This window comes from Rhinoderma darwinii, chromosome 4, assembly GCF_050947455.1.
Source record: "Rhinoderma darwinii isolate aRhiDar2 chromosome 4, aRhiDar2.hap1, whole genome shotgun sequence".
Lineage (NCBI taxonomy): Eukaryota > Metazoa > Chordata > Amphibia > Anura > Rhinodermatidae > Rhinoderma > Rhinoderma darwinii.
Window position 1 is genome coordinate 231,123,599 of NC_134690.1, and position 20,695 is coordinate 231,144,293.

Genomic DNA, 20,695 nt, shown 5'->3' on the forward strand with positions numbered 1-20,695 from the left:
ACGTGGATGTCCGGATGAATTTATGAAAAACTGGCAACCCTGGATAGCCCATCCACAACATTAGCACGTATGGAGTGTCTCCTGTGATTTGCCTGCTCCTTCACTGAACACCTTTTGTGTATTGCATTTCGCTGACCACTATTCTTTTCTTCTGTAAACCAATGGAAAGCGGTTTTGTTATGTTTGTTTGCTCTATGTTTACTTAAAATGCTATATAACGGTGTATAGGTGCATACACCATTGCCTTTATGCATATACTATGCTTTTCTTTTTTTGTAGTACCGATATCATCATTCTTATATTTTCAATAAAATGTATCTTTAAAAAAAAAAAAAGTAAGAATGTTATCTAATCTAATCCCCAACATTTAACATTGTAACTTGTGAAGTTTTCATCGTTGAGATCCTGCCTTCACCACACCCTGACATGTGGCCTGGATCTTAAAGGAACACTAAACCTAGAGATTAATGATATAAGTAAACCAAAGATAAACTTGTCCACAGTGTTTTTCAGTCAGCAGGATTATTTGCATGTTCCTGTAACAATCAGTCTTGGAGAATTCTTGCAAAGAACACAGGGGTTAATTTCCTGGAGACCTCTTCCATTTTTGTCTGGCAGACTACTGAAGGATGGGTCTTTACCGTCTGTCTCTATTGCAGACAGAGCAGTGGGGACAGGTGGCAAGCTCGTTCTGCAGCCAGTTGCCTTGCAGGTTTGTAAGAGGAAAAACGGGTGAAATGGCCGATTCCCTGGGACACAGCAGAATAACATATATTACAAAGTTTTAATTGCAATGTAAGACAAAATAGGCTCAAAAGGAGAGGAGGAAATTAGGGAAGGAATTGCTGGGATTTTTCTTGTTTTTGGTAGCGTTAATTCCTTTAACCATTTAGAATTTAAGGGATAAAGCTTAGATCTTACTTAGCTTTCAAGTTATATAGCCTGTTACGGTTATCTCTTCCCTTGTAAAGCCTTCCAGTGACCCTAGGGGGAATGTGGGATACAGGAACTTTTCTTAGAGTTATCACCCTTATTTTCAATGAGAGAGGATATGTTTGTCTCTGATATTTAGGGGAGGTTTTTTTTTTTTCGTTTTTTTCCTCCTACTATAGAAGTGAGATGACGACCACTTGCACATCCAATCACCCCTAGCGCCTAATCAGATCATTTGTTGACTTCGTAACTCAAAAGTTTATTGGCATATGGATCTCAAAGATTTTTGGTCTCTTCAGTTCTTATGATTATGTGAAGAGATGTGCTTGTGGACATAGGCTGGCACGTATGAACTCTGCAAATCTTGAACTTTTATGTTTAGAAGGTGTTCTGCGTCGATCGGTTCAGACTTTTAGACCCAAACATTTTCTTAGGTATTTTCTACACAGTGTTAAGTTTTGATGCAAAATTGTACAATATGTATGGCGTTCACATTTATTTTATAGTTCAGGTTTTATTTGTGTATGTCAAAAGTGTGAAAACTGTCACGGCAGCGAAAGTGTTAATGGGCAAGAATTTTTTGTAAAAAATTACTCATGCAATGTGAAATATTCAAACCACACAATTTGTTTTAGTTAATTTGTAAGAATGTTTACGAGACATTAAGTCAATGCAGAAACCCCTGTGTTACTGCTCATAATGCAACTCCCTAATATATCCTCAGAAAATTAATCTAAAAGAGTTTATTTTGTACATGACTATCCACATAAAGAAAAAAAACATGAAATATTTAATTTTTCAGGTTGGCCACTAGAGAAGACACAACATGCTGATGCTTTCTGTACCTCACCTGTCAGCTTTGCTCTATAGACTGGGACAGAATGAGCAGTCATATAACCATTAGAAGGTGGGAAATTTAATGACAACTCTGTACTGCTGGAGGACTAAATAAGGCAGGAGAGTAACACTATACATACGGATAAGCCTCTGCATGCATCGCCCCTGTCACTCAATTGTCTCTGGGTGAGGAGGCTGTACGCCATCACTTCCTGGAGACTGTAAAAGACCATGACATTTTGTCAATTGAATCACATTAATTTGAACTGCATAAAGCACACCACCCCTGGAAAGAAGTGGGTGTCTCCCTAATATGGCTATCCCCAGGGAAGTTTTTAAAAATAAATTGCTAAAACATAAAATAAGAATTTCCTTTTTACATTTTCTATTTATCACCCAGATAATTAATTTGTAATAGTGTACAATTTTAACTTTCTATTTGGCGCACTTACACTACATCTAATATTTTATAATATTTCTCAAAAACACTCCATGAAATTTACACTTTGACCACTAGATGTGGCCACCTTTTCACTATATTCCTGCAGTCTAACAAAAGGACAACATGTGTTCCACTTAAAATGAGGAATTTATTAAATCAAATCAATCTGTTTTCTTAACAGTTACATAAATTACATTGAAAGTTTAAAGTCAGTTTTCACATGAATATTCTTCACTTTAGAATACAGGCAAAATAGTACCGAACGACATGTACATAAAAAATACCTCAGCATTCAAATAAGGCAATCAAAAAAAAAAAAAAAAAAAAAGGAAAAAAAAAAAAACTAACAACAAATTGTATTCATATGTCAACATATTCAAAACCATAAAGCAAACGTGTTTTCTACACCCTGTGGTGGCAGCCATTTTGTGCAGTAAAGTAGTATCAATTAGTGTAAAATGCTTTACTAAGCACAATGCACAAAATAGTTACTTTTTCTGGGTGTAGGGGACAGTTCAGCTTCTAAACTGTTTGTCTCAGTGTATAGACCTAACTTCAAGCAGTAGAAATTGTTACCTAGGATTAAATGTTATGAAAATATCACCAAATAAAATAAGGCCTATATTAGATACAGCTGCCCTTGGAATTTCAGTCTCCAGTCACCTTCATTAAATTAAAATTCACAAAGTGCACAAAAAGTAAATAATAATATTTAAAAAAATAAAAATAAAAAAATCAAACTTTCTATACTACAAATTGACAGTTGCTTAATACTTAGTGGTCTAATGAAACATAGTTAGGGCCTCCCAGCAAAATAACGGTAAAATTCACTGTAAAATTCAGAAAATGCTAACTTTACTGTAAAGTAAAAAATAAATGGTTTATCCTGGTGGCATAAATTAATAGATACAAAACACTAGAAACGACCAAACTTTTTCAAAGAACAAGCACCACAATTGACATCAGCATTCCAGTTTGTAGTGTTTAATATATAACATTTTATTCCCACTCCACCTCATCAAACTCAGAATCATCTTCAGAGTCGCTGTATTCCACTGCAATGCGCCGGGACAAGATGGTGGCTACATCATTCTCTATGCGTTCATGCTTGGCTTCCTGCTCACGTTGTTCTTCCACTTTACGAAGCTGAATGCCTGAAACATTGACAAAAGCATTTTAAATAGAAATAGAAAAGTAAGTCATAACTCTGAAGAAAGTTCACGGAACGTCATGCAAGATTTCAGTCCTGGTTAGTAGATCATGGCCTGAAAAGCAACAGCACTTAGCTGCCCGTACCTTGCTGGTAATAAAATCTATCTAAACAAAACAGAATTTATCTAATTAGGTCTATTTTAATGATTAGACCCCATTTATAGGAAAAACCTATTCAACAGGGTTGTACACAGACTATATTAATTTTCCAATTTCATAAGAAGCTGAATAAATAATTTAGTATTTTCATGACAATACTATAAGGATTAAAGCTGAAAATTCAGGGACATTGTAAAAAATGGGGACTATGGAAAAAATGTCTGTAATTCCTAAACGGTTAAAGAGGCCAGTCACCTGCCCAAAAATCTGAGGTTGACATCTGCAGACGCCTCACAGATTCTGATGCTTTTTATTTTTTTCGTCTAGCCCCCACCGTTTCGGAGATAACGGGGCCATTAGTTCTGGTGTCCGATATGCAAATTAGGCCTTTGACTGTCAAGTGGGCGATTACCCCAATGAAGTGACATGTGTTACCCGCCCACTTCACAGTCAAAGGCCTCATTTGCATATTGGGCACCAAAACAAACGGCACCGATATCTCAGCAAAGGTGGGGGCTAGACGAAAAAAATAAAAAGCGGCAGAATCTGAGAAGCGCCGGCAATCAAATGGAGAGGTCAACTGCTTTTTTTTGGGCAGCTGACCGGTTCACTTTAATGCAATAATTTCATTAAACACTTCAATCACACCTTCATTACTTTGTTTCATATCCATTGTAGTGCTGTACAAAGGCTAAATTCTGGAAATTGTCACTGTCACTTCTCAAATCGCCAAATTAAAACTCAGCATTATTTCAAGTAACAAAGAAAGCATTTACACTAGACAGTGACATTGGCTTCAACTTTTACACTAAACTATAAACAAATTGACTGACCGCAGTGTTTACAGAAAACTATGTGCTCTATGTTCTGGCAGCTGCCACTAGAGGGAGCACAGGAGTTTACTGCATACTGTTATACATTGAATTTAATAACTACACAATATGAAGTAAGGAACTATGTTCCCTCTAGTGGTAGCTGGAGGCAGTCAGAATGCTATCGATCTAAAAAAAAAAAAAAAAAAATACTTGTGTGCCTTCGGCTTCTAAGTCTAAGTCTAAAAACTTAGGAGCCAAAATTATATTTTTGTGATCGCATTCACTAACATTTTAGTCGCCATCTGGACCCAGTGGATGCCAAAAGACATTTTTCTCAATGTATACAATAAATGTAAATATTTACCGTAGTGTGAATAGATAATTAAGTAAATAGATGAATAAAACCCTATGGAAATCTTACATAAAAAAAGCAAATAAAATACTTAAGACACCCTATAGGATTATTATGCAAAAGATAACCCGGAAGACAATAATATAAAATGTAAATAGGCTTGAAGGCATGCTTCCACCAGAGCCACAAGTTTTTCTAACTTTATTTCGAAACTATTTAACAAAAGAAAAAATGCTTTTCCGCTCATCCATCTTACATATATTATGCTTGTCAGTTGTAAGATACAGAAAATAAGAAACCAAGCTCAACTTTCAAGATCACCCCCACTGCTGCCAAAATTACAGAATCCAGATTTTGTTTCTAGTGGAGGAGATGGCTGTGTAACACGTTTTCTTTCCACTAGAGAGAAATTTTTCACTAAATCCAGGCACCTGGAATCTGCTTTCAGGATTGGCAGCAGTTCCACGTACCCGACCTCCACAGTCTGATTTTTAGTACATAACTGATAAGTCATAAAAGTCCTTCTAAGAAAAAAAATCTTTAAACAAAAACTCTGAGGCAAGTCACATATACAAGGTTTTCATGGAAATATAAAAGTAGTTTTACCTTTTCGTATTGCTTCCAGCAGAACACTTCTAGCATCACTGATAACTGGGAGATTTGATGGGTGTCTCTTAGGCTCAAGAGCAAGTTGAGATGGAGGAGATGGGGGCAGAAGAGGAGCATGAGAACCGGGCACAATGGAAGCAAGAGGATGTTTACCAGCAGGAGCATGTGAGAGGGGTGGGACAGCAACAGGAGAAGAGGGTCGCATCCCTGGAGGAGGTAAAGGTGGAGGTGGAGGAGGTGGTGGTAGACCTTTTGCCTCAGTTTTGGAAAGTGGGTGAACTGGCACAGTTTCAGATGCTTGAGCAGGACGGGGTATTGGTGGGGAGGGGTGTGCAAGGGGTGGAGCAATAGGTGGTGCAGCTGGGTGAAGTACTCCAGGTGCTATTTGCAAAGGAGCGGGAGGGGGCGGCACAACAATAGTCTGCAAGTTAGCTGTAGGTGGTGGGGGAGGTGGAGGAACAGGAGGAGGAGGAGTGGAGGATATTGATGATCGCAGAGAGGAAGCAGAAAGGGCAGATGGAAGAGGTGGAGGTGGTGGAGGAAGTGGAGGGGGTGGTGGAGGTGGTGAGGGGCTCACAAACACTGGCGTTCTACCCATGGCTGGAGACTGTGGCCGGTTTTCAGACAATCCTTGTGTGGCACTAAAATGATGGAAGATATATAAAATTATTTTAAGAAAACAATCCTCTCAGATATCTACTTTGTGATATTTTCTTTACTTGACAAAATACATTACGTCTTGATTGTGTCCTTAAAGGCCATTTTACATGGGCCAATTATCGGGCAAATGAGCATTCATATGAATGCTCGTTCCCGATCAATATCCTGTGTATACGGGGCAACGATCAGCCGATGAACGTGCAAACGCTCGTTCATCAGCGGATCTCCTCGTTTATGCAGCATTAAATATTATCTTTGTTGGCAGTACATCTTCCTGTGTAAACAGAGAGATGTGCTGCCGATATGATGCAAATTTATGGGGATGAACGATCATAGTAATGATCACTCGTCCCCATACATAACCAGTCATTGCTCCTTGTGAAAAGGAGCAAACGAGCGGCGATCAACGATCTGTCTCGTTGATCGGCGCTCGTTTTCACGACACATATCGAGACCTTTATAAAATAATGACAATGTCCCTCCGGTAGTTCTGTCTGCTGTTTAGACCAATAAGAACTAAAATATATTACCTGATAACAGGCATGGCTTTTCCATCTCCAGCAGCATGCATTGGTGGAGGTGGTGGTGGCTCATGAGGTCTCACCAATACCCGGTCTTCAACCCTGTTCAGGAGATCGTTCATCTGGCTATAAGGAAGTGCAGCAAGTGAGAAGGGCCCATCTGCAGTCTCTCCATAAGCTTGTGGTCTAGTGGAAAAGGTGTTTTTAAAGCTTTTATAAAATTTTATGTATAAGTGATAAACACGGATTGCTTATATCTTACTAAAACAGTTTATCCATTTATAATTGAATATTAAATAATTATTATAGAGAGAGAAAAAAAAACTAGTGCACAACGGAGATAAAAAAAAAAACAACAAATCCTCCTATGTTTTGGGGGCATAAAACATTACTGTGTGTGAGAATACATTAAAAAATGTAATATATCTTATTAGGGTAAAATAATGGCATCTTCCTCACCTTCCAGCAACCTGTAGTTTCTCTTTACCGTCCTGTATGCGCTTTATACATTTTCAAAAACCTCTTTTGTAACCCCAAAAACCGGTCTATACTAATAAATAGTAGACAGGGAGGAGGGGGTGCAGCTGCAGTTTCTCTCTCTCTGTGCCGGGGACTGCACCACAGTGACAAGAGAGTGGAAGCAGAAAGTGGGGAGACACTGAGTAAAGCCCTAGCGTCCCTCCAGGAAGAGCCCACCCAGCAGATAGAGAGAAAATATGCAGTTTAAAAAGGCATGCCTAAAACACAGGTTCAATACACAATGTCTGGCTACACCACATCTAATACAAATCTACAGCTGTGATTGTGATTTTTAATAATAAAAGGTTACGATTTAAAGTCCACCTCCAGTTCTAAGTAGATATGCTACAACATTTAGTGTAATGTGCAAGTTAGCCTTCGAGTGTATTAGAAAAATACTTCATACGGTGTTGCAGAATGATAGACTGCTATCTGCACATCTATAAAGCTCCAGCAAGAGACAAAGCCGCATGCTCGCCACCACAGGGGGAACTGCACAGTACGGCTTCCGGGAGGACAGACTATTACAGGACTACGAAGCACGGAATCCTTACCTGCTGTAAAACAACCCAATACATTACAACTGGAGGAACATTTTAAAGACTATGTAAACCTTTGAAAGGGATTTTTTTTATTTAAAAAAAAAAAGTCAGTGTGATTGGTGCAACTTTATAATTCGTTTTTATGAAAAAATTATTTTTACTTTTTGAGATACAGCTGTTTCTGCATACAGAGCAGCTGTATTGTTCGCTGAATCCTGTGCCTGTCAGGTCAGCGGAACTGACGGGTTCAGTGAAAGCAGGTCCTGCATGCCTCTGACACGCAGGATCCACCGGTTACCCATCACATCTAATTTCATAACTTAAATGTGATAGATTACAGGTGGATCATGCATGTCAGAGACATGCAGGACCTGCTTTCACTGAACCCGTCAGTTCCGCTGACCTGACCGGCACAGGATTCAGCGAACAATACAACTGCTCTGTATGGATAATACAGAGCAGCTGTATTTCAAAAAGTAAAAATATTTTTTAATAAAAACTAACTTGAAAGTTGAACCTATTACACTAATTGATCTTTTTATTTAAAAAAAAAAAATATCCCTTTGAAAAGGCGTACATAACTTTTAAAGAAAGTTTATTTTTTTGTTCAAGTACCTAAAATTGTACAATAATGCACATCTAGAATAGAAATTAATATAACTAAATTACAATGGGGATAATTCAGACCATGGTATACTTTCATTAGACATGAAAAGAACAAAGAGTAGGTGTAATTTTAATGCACATTCAAAATCCATGCACAAAGCAATTGAGCAAATTATTAGTATTGCCATTACTGTGTTGCCAGCAGATATCAAGGAGGGATTGTGAGCATGATTCTTTTAGTAAATATATTTTTATAAATAAATACTTAGGTCCACACGAATACAGAACATTTCATATTGGTATGAATAAGAATACTATACTAAAAAAGATTATTGAATGTGATCTAGCAAACCTGGTTTCATAATGAGAGACTGGTCCATTAACAATTTCTATATGCTTGTGTGCATCCAGATCATCTTCAGCCAGTTCTTGACCAAGAGCTAACTTCTGCCACTCACGACGTCTGTCATGTGGAGCTCGAGGCACTTTCTCAGGCTCATGTGGACGATCGATATTCTTTTGCTGAAAAAATAATACAAGTCATAAATATAAAATGAATTGTAGAATCTAAAAAAGGAAAACTCTGCATGTCCTGATTTCCTCTACCACGCTTTAAATACAAGTAGTAAGCCAGTTCACCAACTTCAGTAATGTTACGCCGCTGGTGGTAATCAAGACCGCAACACCAGACAATCACCATCACATGGGAGAAGAACGCATCAATACTGACCGAAAACAAAAAGGCACAAGTAACTCACCAGTGGATGAGCGGAACCGAACACTGAAAGCAGTAGAAGATGAAGACGATGCATAAATAGAGTGGATGGCAGATGAATAGCATGCAAGCAGGTAAAAGACGAAAAGACAGTGGACAAGAATTTACAGCACTCACTGACCCTACCTGAATACTATCCCACAGCAGGGTAAGACAACAGCTTGGCAGCAGACCAAACGCACAGGAAAGGCAAACAAGTGGAACTACTGATCCCAGGATACACAAAAAACCTCTATACAAAAGCTAGATTTCTCAGAGGACTAACAGGCCCCAAGGTATACAAACACTAGACAAGAACAAAGTCACAGACAAGAATTTGGAAAAAGTGCCAGAAACCGTATAACCAGCACCTGAGTAATCCAGGCCTGAAGTGTATATATAGGCCCAAGAAAATTACTCCGTCCTAGTTAACCAGGCAAAGCTAAATGATGACCAAATCCAGATTCAGACCAAAAGGCATTGCCTAGCAACACCCAAACCCAGAAATAACAGAAATCATTGATTAGGAATTCTAACAAGTCAACGCAGTCCTAATCGTACCAAATCTACTCCGTGCACGGAAGTGGCATGGCTCTTCAAGACTCAGCATTACTTCACAACATGTATGGATAATACAGCATCAGGTAGTAGAAAAATATGTATCTTTATTTGAAAATTGGGAGTGAAAAACAGCTGATACATGACTTAAGAGTTTTAGGCAAAAAACCCCCCTTAAAGGGGTTGTTCACATTTTAGATAGGATATAAAAAATAATAAAAAGTCATTAGATTTTCCAATATACCTTCTGTATTATTTTGCCACGGTTTTTGAAGATCTCTGCTTGTTGTCCTTCAACAGGAATATTCATTGTTTTCTTCCAGTGGATAAAATTCTGTCCATGGTCATGTGATTATCTCACAGCTGCTGGGATCATTAGAAGACACAGCAAAGGTACACATACTGTAACTGTAACGAGCCGTGCACCTGTGTATCCATCACATGACCATGGACAGATTTTTATCCACAGGAAGTAAACAATGAATGTTTCTACAGAATGACAACAAGCAAAGATCTTAAAAACCGTGGGGAAAAAAAGTAGATTGGAAAAGTGTATAACTTAATGAAATTATACAAAAAATAATATTATTTTGCTAAAACCAGACAACCCCTTTGATTTTCGCATAATTAGCATAACTTTTACTGGTGTATGAATGTTCTAAGGGACGGAGCCCTGAAAGTCACATATTGAAATCAAGTTCACTATAAATAAAATACAAACAACATCATAGTATGCATAGAATAGATAATTGAGACAACTAGGATATAGACAATTGCTAATAATGAACGCTCAGATCCCGTCTATGGTTCAAACCATTAGGGAACCATTCTTTTTTTTTTTCAAATCAGGGGTAGGATTACAAGACGATTTTCTATACGTTTTTGCGTCTTGTAACAGGATTTCATTTTGTGTTCTATACAGTTTATCTAATACCACAACCGCACCACTTATCTGCTAGCCTTATAATAATGGACTTATTGTTTCTTAGATTCATTATATCTTTTTGTTCTTTGCGTGTCAAATTGTGTTCTATATTTTGTTATAGATGACATTTTATAATTGTTAAGGTCCAATTCTATGCAATCTTGAAACCTATCTAATACGTCCACCCTGGAATGAAAAGGGTAGAAGTATAGATTGTTGGTTACAAATAAAGAAGACTTATTCACACGTGATTTATTAGGTACAATTTCCGATATTAATGCTGACTGCGTCTTAGGCTTCATTCCCACGAGCGTGTCCGATTTGCAAAAAAACGGACCGTATTGCCTGCATTTCATGTCCCTGTGCCATCAGTGTGCTTTGCGTGTGGCATCCGTTTTTCACGTCGGTGATTCTCCTCTGAAAGCACTTCTTTTCTTTTTTACTTCTCTGCATTTCTTTAGCAACTGATGCGTGAAACACGGATAGCACACGGGTGACGTCCGTGTACTGTCCGTGTTCCCCCCCCCCTAGACTTCAAAAGGCGTCCAGGTCCGCAAAAACTGGCCAATATAGGACATGCACTGAGTTTCACGCAACAGACACTCGCTGCGTGAAAAATCACGCATGTCTGGATAGCCCCACTGACTTGCATAGGTTCCTGTGTGGTTAGTTATTTCAACGGACAGCAAACGGACGCAGAACACACTCGTCCGAATGAGCCCTTACCACCCCCCCCCCATATCGCTATTGGGAAAAGCACAGTCCTTCATATTAAAAGAAATAAAGATATGGATTATCGACTACTTGATGCTGGATTATCCTTACACGTTGTGAATGCTTTATGGTACCTGCCACTGCTGTTAAGTAAGTGGTCCCAACTGGACCGCCGCTTCTTAGAATTAAGTCGGCCAAGCGATTCATCTTTTTTAACCCGGTTATCTCTGGGGAAACCGCATGTGATCGCTCATTTCTCCTGAAGCGGCCTAAAGTCAGAGTATACGTATGTAATAAAAGTCTACCAGCTTGGCACCCCCTCCATTAGCCAGAGTGGGGAACCCAAAAAACTGCTATTTCTCTGGAGGAGAAACACTTTAAATAGAAAAATAACAATTAATAAACCTTGTCTACTGCTCCAACAGTAGTATAGTAATATATGGCCATTTTTTAGTTTGGGATTGAATCCTTTTCAATAACATGTGATATAACACATCAAATAAATATATTAACCATTGCCTTCAATACAACAGTGAAACATTGTAACACTATGGAACAAACACTACTATTTTTTCCAAGCTCCTAAATCATACCTTCTGCTTTCTCTTTTCTTTCCGTTTGTCTTCAGTGTCCTGTATCATCTTTTCTTTCCACAAGTCAAAAAAGTAGGATGGGTTGGTGTAAAACTTTAAACCTTGCTTACCATCATCTCTGTCAAAACAAAAATATTAAGATATGGCGGCATAGCCAAAGACTGGGGAAAAAAAGAGGATTATTGGAGAATAAGAAAAAAAAAAAAGTAGACAAAAAGAAAGTTAAAAATGATTTTATAAGGCATAAACTGTACCTAGAATTGATGTTCACATCCCGATTTACAAACCAAGGCACAATGGTCCGTACTTGTAAGTACAGTGGACAAATGATAATGATGCCCCAATTTTTTCATATTCAAATGCATCTATTTTTGTTTGACCAATGAAAAATTCTGAGATATATAATGTCCCAAGATTTTCTTTTTTAAGATTAATATATAAAGTATAGCTGAAGAGAAGAGGTGGGTTTTTAGAATGAAGACCTTGTTCTTTAGGTTTCTTTGCCAATTCTCAGATATAGATATGTTCTCATGTGGTTTAGTACAAGGGCTATATTCTGCATTATATGGGTGAAAAAATACAAATACTTTATGGCCCGTCTTATAGGACCCATAATATATATGGTATTGTATATAGTAATGTAAGTGTTCAAGGTTAAAGAAAAACTTCAGTTCTGGGGATGTGGTATCCAGGATTCGGCATATACCTGTTAGGCGTGCCTAAAAGCACATTTTGCATGACCGGTTACATCACTTATAGAAGAAGTTTTGCAGAAACCGTTCCGCAAACAACCAACAATGTGCGAAGAGCAAAAATGCCTGATTTCACGAACGCCCAATTTTAACTGACACAATTTATATACGGTTAACGGCAAGAATGCATATTGCATAGAAGTGGAGATTGCCAGACCTACATTTCAATATGGTTGTGGTGTGTGTTAGTGTGTGTTCACATCAGCATTGGACTTCCATTCATCGGTTCCGTTTGACCTTCCTGTCGAAGGAATTGATGAACGGAAAGCCAAACGGAAACCATAGCTTTCATTTGCATTACCATTGATTTCAATGGTAATGCTTCCGTTGAAGTTGGTTTCCATTTCGTAAAGTTTCAATTTTTTTTTTCACGGAAACAGTACCGTAGTCGACTACTCTATTGTTTCCGCTAAAAAAATTTAAACTTTACAGAATGGAAACAAACTGCAACAGAAGCATTACCATTGAAATCAATGGTAATGCAAACTGAAGCTATGGTTTCCGTTTCGCTTTCCGTTCATCGGTTCCTCTGATGGAAAGGTCGAATGTACTCGATGAACAGAAGCCCAACGCGGATGTGAAAAGGCTCTTACTCTGTTTATGATCCATGAAAAAAATTCAAAATCGGTAGAGATACCAACCATGGAGTGCTACCTGAAGATATGGTAGCCATGGCTATCATCCTCCCGTTCCCCCAAAATAATGTATTACCTTAGGTCTTGTACCCACTATTCAAAAGACCCATATCTTATTACTCCGAATCTTATATAATCTAATACTTCAATACGGGGTTAACTTTACATTAAGCAGTACATAATAGCTAACCAACCTGCTTCCACTTAAATATGAGCTATATGACCCAACTTTGTTTATTAGGCTGGGTTCACACCTAAATTGGACTGTTCCGTTGTTTCGCTCCATCAGAGAAGAACAAGGGAATGACGGAACCAACGGTTCCATTGCACAATGGATACAGCCGTAACCCATTGACTTTAATGGGTTCCGTCGGCTTTCCGTCGGGGTGTCCGTGATTTCACTGGACACAATAGCTAACAGAGCCTCCGACGCAGCTGTGAACATAGCCTTAGACTGGTTTTATTTTGCCTTGATGTTTGAATTACATGGTTTACACTGTCACTATCTTTATAACTTTTGAAGATCTCCTTAAGTGTAGGGAAGTTGCTTTATTTTCAATGTTTTCTTGCTTTGTCTTCAGACGATACTATTGAAACTAAATAGAAAAACTCCAGAGCAGAATATTGGAAAGCTACGAATGCAAGATAACTGAATTTGGCAAATAATACATTTGCGGCAATGTAAACTTTTATCAGTTGGAATCTGCAATTTTAACGAAGGATAGAAGTCCAGAAAAGGCAAAGCACATGCATATTTAATATTTATAACTACACAAAGTATCATTCCAACCGCCTGCAATCAAGAAAGATGTTATGAATTATGGATGTAATTCCAAAGCCATTTACAGTACGCTGAAGTAATCCTCAACAAAACGCAATAGCAGGGTAAACATGGAAAAGGTTAAAAAAAAAATTCTAACAAGGATAGTGGGAACAAGCAGCAATATAGACAATTAAAAAGTAGAGCAATATATGCAGTGCTTTTTTTTTCATCTTGTTGAGTACATTCTGGAGGAGATGAAAGACGCACAGCATCAATCTGTGAATTAAAAGGGAATGAGAGGAGGATTTTTGGGTAGAAGTTGAACCTCACACTTGAACAGAATGTTCAAAGTACAGTACATTATTTTAATTGGTATGCTTAATAATGGGCATAAATGTGTGACATCTGCTGTACAGCGTGTGCTCAAAGCAGCAGACGATCAAGACAGAAAATGCCGTTTTGTATATAACCGCTACATTTTACAATAGATTAACACTGCATTAATGCCGGGCTCGAGTCTGACCCCAAGAGCGCCAATAGTTAAAGCTTTTTTGTATTAGAGGACCATCGAAACTGTACCGGCACTAGAACACCAAACAGATTTCTAAATGTATCGTTTCTGAGTTTTTGTTCCAGTTCCTAGAACGATTTTCTATAATATACTAAATAAATAAAAGTGATTGAACTCTTAGTGTACTTCATGCTTGTATGTAACTAAATTGTACAATTAGAAGTGTATTACATTACTGGACAATATATCAATCTTCACGTTTCATATTTCCATACTGCTCTGTTAGCAAATCCATTGTAATGCTAACACCATGTGCAACAAACAGGTCAAAGAATAGACGGTTTTAATGAGCTTGGAAAATCTATTTCAACCATTATCCTTCATATAGAATACAATGTAAACGTTGCGGTTCCCGATGCACTCTCCTAAGCAATTTTAAGATAGCACATTGTATAATGTCAGCCCTTGAATTCCACTTCGTATCTGTAGATAAATGGCTCAACACTGACCACAGGGGAAGAATAATTCACATTATGCTAGATTTCAATGACTTACTGACAGCTAGATCTTAAACTGGCTTAAAATAGCTGCCATTAGCGCTCCTAGTACCTGCCTTCTATGCAACCAGGGAGATTCTTTCCAATTCATCTGTGAAGACCTAAAGTCTTCCTCCTCCACACCTGGCATCATTGCATGGAAGATGACGCATTACTTTGATTGAGGTAAAATAGAGAAGGTTTCCCTTCTCACCTTTTCCATAAGCTCCACCTACCGGTTGTCCCTTTACCCCTTTTGTGCTCTTGCTCTAGGGTCAAGGAAATGGTTTTCATTTCTAGGGTCGTTCTTCTGGAAACTCCTCCTGTACAGCGTGAACATAACTGACTCCGCAGAGGCATTTGCAAGAAAGACGGTTGCCATTTTAAGGAGGGCTAAGAATTCTAGGTTCTGATCTCCTGGGGCTCGATTTTGTAAGTTGAGTTCAAGTTGTTCTAACCAAATATGAAAAGTTCTGGTCACACAAGTGGAAGTAACTTTAGGTTTTAATAAAGCAGTTGCTGCCTCCCAGGTTTTTCTTAACAGGCTTTTAGCTTTACAATCCAAGGAATCTCATAACTTGGTTGCATCCTCAAAGGGAAGTTCTTTATTCTACTTTGGCAACTGGTATGTCAACCTTTAGTAGAAGCTTCCCAGTCACAGGTCCTCACCATCTCTTTAGAACCCTCTAGATTTTATAGTTTGTTCCATTCTGCCTTAATTTATGGATGTTCTCATGAACTGAGAATACCAGTCTGCGACAGGAACAAAGTCTTCGTACTGAATGGTCCTTAGTTTTTTAATCCAGATTACAAAAAATTAACATCAATTTTCAAAGTTCCTCTAATTAGCTTTAATAAGCCCATCAATATCCTCAGAAGCCAACACAATTTTTTATTACTGCTCTCATGAGAAAAATCATCAACATTTTCCTCTTCTTCCACTTCCGAAAGAATTACACTCTAATCAGAGTCAGATTCAGTTATGGGCTTAGGGCGTTTCTTGGCCGCTGTACTAGAAGTACTGGGGAAGGTGGATAATGAGGATAAGGTGTAACCGATTTCCTTTTTAATTAGGGACTTCAGATCATCCAGGTAATCTGGTGTTTCATTCTTAACCACTGCTGCAGTACATTTCTGGCACAAAGGTTAAACATATGCTGAAGGTAATTGCACAAATCCCAGATTTTTTATTTAACGGTATTGGATGAATCCTTATCTCCCTGTAAATACAATAAGGGAGATAATATTTAGAATAATCCCAGAAAGAGACACATAATAACCCTAGTACAAGCTACTCCTCTAGTGGTAAATTGTTGATTCATCTCCTGGGTGAGGGACCCTTGCTTTCCCTGTTGGGAGTCTGTAGACTCTTGCCTACTGCTAGGCCCACCGAAGTACTGCAATTTACAAGGTATTGTTGGTGCTGCCAAGTTCACAACGCTATGGCGTAATGCTCGTTTGTAGGAGCTATACCAGCTGCAGGGCTTTGAGCAATAGAACGCTGTGGTGTTAGATTTTCGTCTCACCTTCACCGCGATCCGATCCTTAAAGGAACAGTGTCACGAAATTTGTTTTTGATTTTAGTGTTTTATTAAAAACGTTTATATTTATTTGTGTGTTTGTGTTTTACTTTTTTTTATTTTTGAACTTTTTCTTCCCTATGGGGGCTGCCATTTTTTTTTCCATTTCTGTATGTGTCGATTAACGACACATACAGACATGGAATACGGCAGCTACAGTCCCATAGTGAATGCGAACGGGGCCCGTTCCATTCACTATCCTGTACGCCGTCTGTGTGGGAACGGCGCATGCGCCGCTCCCACACAGTCCAAGTTGAACTGTGCGCCATCCGGCGCCATTTTCCTGTGGACCGGAAGTCGCGGCTGGACAGTAAGATTACTACTTCGGGTCGCGGCTTCCGGACTTGTGCACTTGGAGCGGCGGTAGCAGACGGAGCGGACGGACCGGAGGGAGCGGCGGCGACTGGAGCAGGTAAGTTATTTCTATGTATGTTCGTGTTTTACTGTGTGTTTACTAGTGTATGTTAACCTACTACACTGTGTTAGCTCAAAAAACGGCGTCACAGTGTAGGAGGTTTGACCGTTCAATCCCCTCGTTTCTCCCGGCACTAGCCAGGATAAAAGAAGGGGGGATTCTGAGAGCTCACTAGAGCGAGTGAGTTTTCCCAAATTTTGCAGCATAAAGCAATGTGGTTGCTTTACCACATGCAATGCTGCAATTTTGGGAATTGCTCCATCTAGTGACCAGCACTGGGAAGTGTTATAAATTAGAATCTAATTTATAATATTTCCTGACTAGTGAAAAAAAGTAAAAAATTAGAACAATGTTTAATCATTTTTACACTAACTGTTCAATTAAAAAAAATAAAAAAAAATAAACTCGCAACACATTCCCTTTAAGAATTTTCAGCAATTGCAGGCTAGACTTGAACTGCTTAACTCGTTTTTTTACCAGTACCTGCAACATGCTCAGGCGCTCTCATTGGAAGTGAAATCCTCGGTTATATTGAATATGCTTGAGGCTGAGGGCTCCACGAGGGGACTTATTTCCTTTTAATATGGTCAAATTCTAAGATATTTGATTCCATCCACATTGGATCGTTTGCAGGAAAGGTGGTCACAGGATGTAGGTGACATATCTGCTGAAATGTGGTGTGATATTCTGGTTGCGATTTCCACGATCTCTCTTAATAATGTCTCATCTCCGATCGCAGCTGTTTGTTATCCTCATGGTGTACCGTACTCCAATACTTCTGCAGTGGATGGGTCTTCGGACTGATGATAATTATCTAATGTATGCAGATGGCCAAGCTGATCTTTTGCACATGTTATGGATCTGCCCGGTTATTCAACATTTTTGGGACCGAGTGTTTCAGCTCTTGAATACTTTAGTAAGGGTAACAATTCCTCGTACTTCTTTAGTGGGGTGTTGGGCTATGTAGGAGATTTGCCATTAGCTGCTCCTTTAAAATCGACTGCTCAAAAGATATTGTATCAAGCACGCAAACTACTTGCTATTCATTGGCCGGATACTATCCCACATGCTATATAGAACTTGTTAATGAGGTTAACGGTGTTATTTGTATGGTCAGTATGGCTTGAGACACCTGGTCTGCCTGCTGCGGATCTTCGGCGTCACATTTCTCCCTTGATACAGGGTTCTGTTTAACACCTTCCTGAAAAACGGTAAGTCAGGATTACAGGTAACTTCGTGCAATCAGACGTACCAGGAACGTTCTGAAGATGAAGCGGGCACAGGAGCTGTGCTCGCTTCCTCTTCAGCGGGTGTCAGTTGTAATATGCAGCTGACATCCCGCTGCAACGGCAGCGATCTCTGTTCCCCGTTTAACCTCTTCAATGCGGCCGTCAAGAACGACCACCGCATTTTCCAGGTGTGAGGGGGCTTCCTCTGTACCCCCCGCCTACGAGGGATAAAAAAAAACATTAAAAAAAGAAAAAAAAGTGACCAGAAAGTCGCAATTACCCCAAAACTACAGTTTGTCACGCAAAAATCAAGCCCTCCCACAGAGATATCAACTGGAAAATAAAAGTTATGGCTGTCACAAAATGGCCACACTAAAACATGTTTGTTTTTTTTAGAAGAGTGTTTTTATCGTGGGAAAGTAGTAAAACGTAAAAAAAAAATATATACAATTTAGTATAGCTGTAAATGTATTGACCCACAGAATAAAGTTAACATGATGTTTATACTGCACAGTGAACACTGTGTAAAAAAAAAATAATTGAATAGTGATAAAGAAAAACTGCATGTACCCCAAAATGGAACCAATAAAAATTACGGTTCGTTCCACAAATACCAAGCCCTCACACCACTCCGTCAACGGAAAAATAAAATGTTATTACTCTCAGAACGCAATGATGCTAAATGATGGCCCAGACAAATTTTTTAGGTCCAGTAGTTTTTCCACTAAAAACCCCACCTCATCATTTACTAGACCCCACAGGTGGACCCCATAGCTGCAGCAGAGATGAGGACACTTTAGGGCCTTGTACAGGTTATAGGGCTAGTGAAGAAGTCACAGATTAGGCAATACTGGAGCGCAGATATTTTGTATAATACCCAATAATCCCGTCCTGTGTATAAAGGACTGGTTCAAAGCGTACCTCACCAATCCATGGATTAGTCATTTTAATATTCAATCGCCCCATTATTATATCATCCCTATTATGCTCTGATGTACTCCGCCCAGCTTACGTATACCTGATGTACTCCGCACAGATTACATATGCCCCCACATTATAAACTGAAATAACAGTGAAACCCCAAACAAAACTACTTCCAAGCAAAATCTGCACTCAAATGGCTGTTCTTTTGAGCCTGGTAGTGTGTCTAAACAGCAGTTTATGACCACATATGGGGTATTACTGTACTCTGGTGGACCCGCTTAACAATTTATGGGGTGTACGTCTCCAACGGCACAAGCTGGGCTCAACATTTTGGGCACTGAAATGGCATATCTATGGGAAAAATGGCAATTTTTAATCTGCAACAGCCACTAATTTGTGCAAAATACTTGCGGGGTCAAAATGCTCACATTACCTCTAGAAGAATTCCTTGAGGGATGTGGTTTCCAAAATGGGTTAATTTTTTGGGGGCCTCAACCCAATGCAACATGGTGTTCCAAAACGAATCTTGTAAAATCTCCACTCCAAAAAACATATTGTGCTCCTTCCGTTTAGAGCCTTGCTGTGTGTCCAAATAGCAGTTTACGACCACATATGGGGTATTGCCTCACTTGGGGTGCTTTTTCTCCTGTAGTCCTTGTAAAAGTGTTGAGCTAAAACTACATCTTATTAGAAAAAAAATGTAGATTTAAATTTGCATGGCCCTGTTCTAATAAAATCTATAAAACACTTGTGGGGTCAAAATATTCATTACTTGTGAAAAGCAAGGTCCATAAAGGCATGGTCGGTTGAGTTTGGTTTGGATGAACTTAAAGGGGTTTCCCCACTAGGGACATTTATGACATATCCACAGGATATTCAAAAAAGTAGTAGGACAACAGCACACGTCTTCAAATCATCAAAGTGGTTTTATTGTCGAGACATCCACAAACGACAGGCAACGTTTCGACCCATAGTGAGTGTGGGGTCTTTGTCAAGCCTCCACACTCACTATGGGTCGAAACGTTGCCTGTCGTTTGTGGATGTCTCGACAATAAAACCACTTTGATGATTTGAAGACGTGTGCTGTTGTCCTACTACTTTTTTGAATTTACATCGTGCCGGAGTGGGTTTGCCTGGCTTGACAGCGTGCACCGCATCATACTCGGGACTAGTGCTGCTTCAAAAATCCATTTTTTCTTGATATCCACAGGATATGTCATAAATGTCAGATAGATGCGGGTCCCACCACTGGGACCCGCACCTCTCTCTAGAACGGGGCCCCTAAACCACGTTCTACCTCTTTGTGTGTCGGCTGATTTCCGACCATGAAGGTGAAAACGGCTTTCGTAAGCCCCATAAAACTGAATGGTAGTTACGGAAACAACGTAGCTCGCATGCTACTCTGCTTCCGTAACTGCTATTCACTACTATGGGAGTTACTTCGTAACTCCTGACCATGAAGTCAGGAAATGGCCGGGAGTCAGCGATAGCAGACAAAGCTAGAACAGGGTTTAGGGGACCCCGTTCCAGAGATAGGTGCGGGTCCCTGAGGTGGGACCCGCATCTATCTGACATTTATGACATATCCTGTGGATGTCATAAATGGCCCTCGTGGGGAAACCCCTTTAAGTTCTTCCAAACCAAGTTCAACCAACCATG

The 20,695-nt window shown here is 39.2% G+C and overlaps 1 protein-coding gene across 2 annotated transcripts in view; it reads right to left on the minus strand.

Annotated features, from left to right (window-relative positions):
* Positions 1–2,373: 2,373 nt before the first annotated feature.
* WASF1 (WASP family member 1) overlaps positions 2,374–20,695 on the minus strand; it is a 73,675-nt gene continuing 55,353 nt past the window's right edge. The window contains exons 3-7 of one of the 2 annotated variants that reach the window (XM_075862271.1): positions 11,692–11,809; positions 8,500–8,669; positions 6,490–6,666; positions 5,297–5,940; positions 2,374–3,366 (exon numbers count right to left, since the gene is read on the minus strand). In XM_075862271.1, the coding sequence (XP_075718386.1) occupies positions 3,212–3,366; positions 5,297–5,940; positions 6,490–6,666; positions 8,500–8,669; positions 11,692–11,809 (1,264 nt within the window). In that variant the 3' untranslated portion in view covers positions 2,374–3,211. The remainder of the gene's footprint in view (positions 3,367–5,296; positions 5,941–6,489; positions 6,667–8,499; positions 8,670–11,691; positions 11,810–20,695) is intronic. The other variant, XM_075862270.1, reaches the window with a different exon arrangement.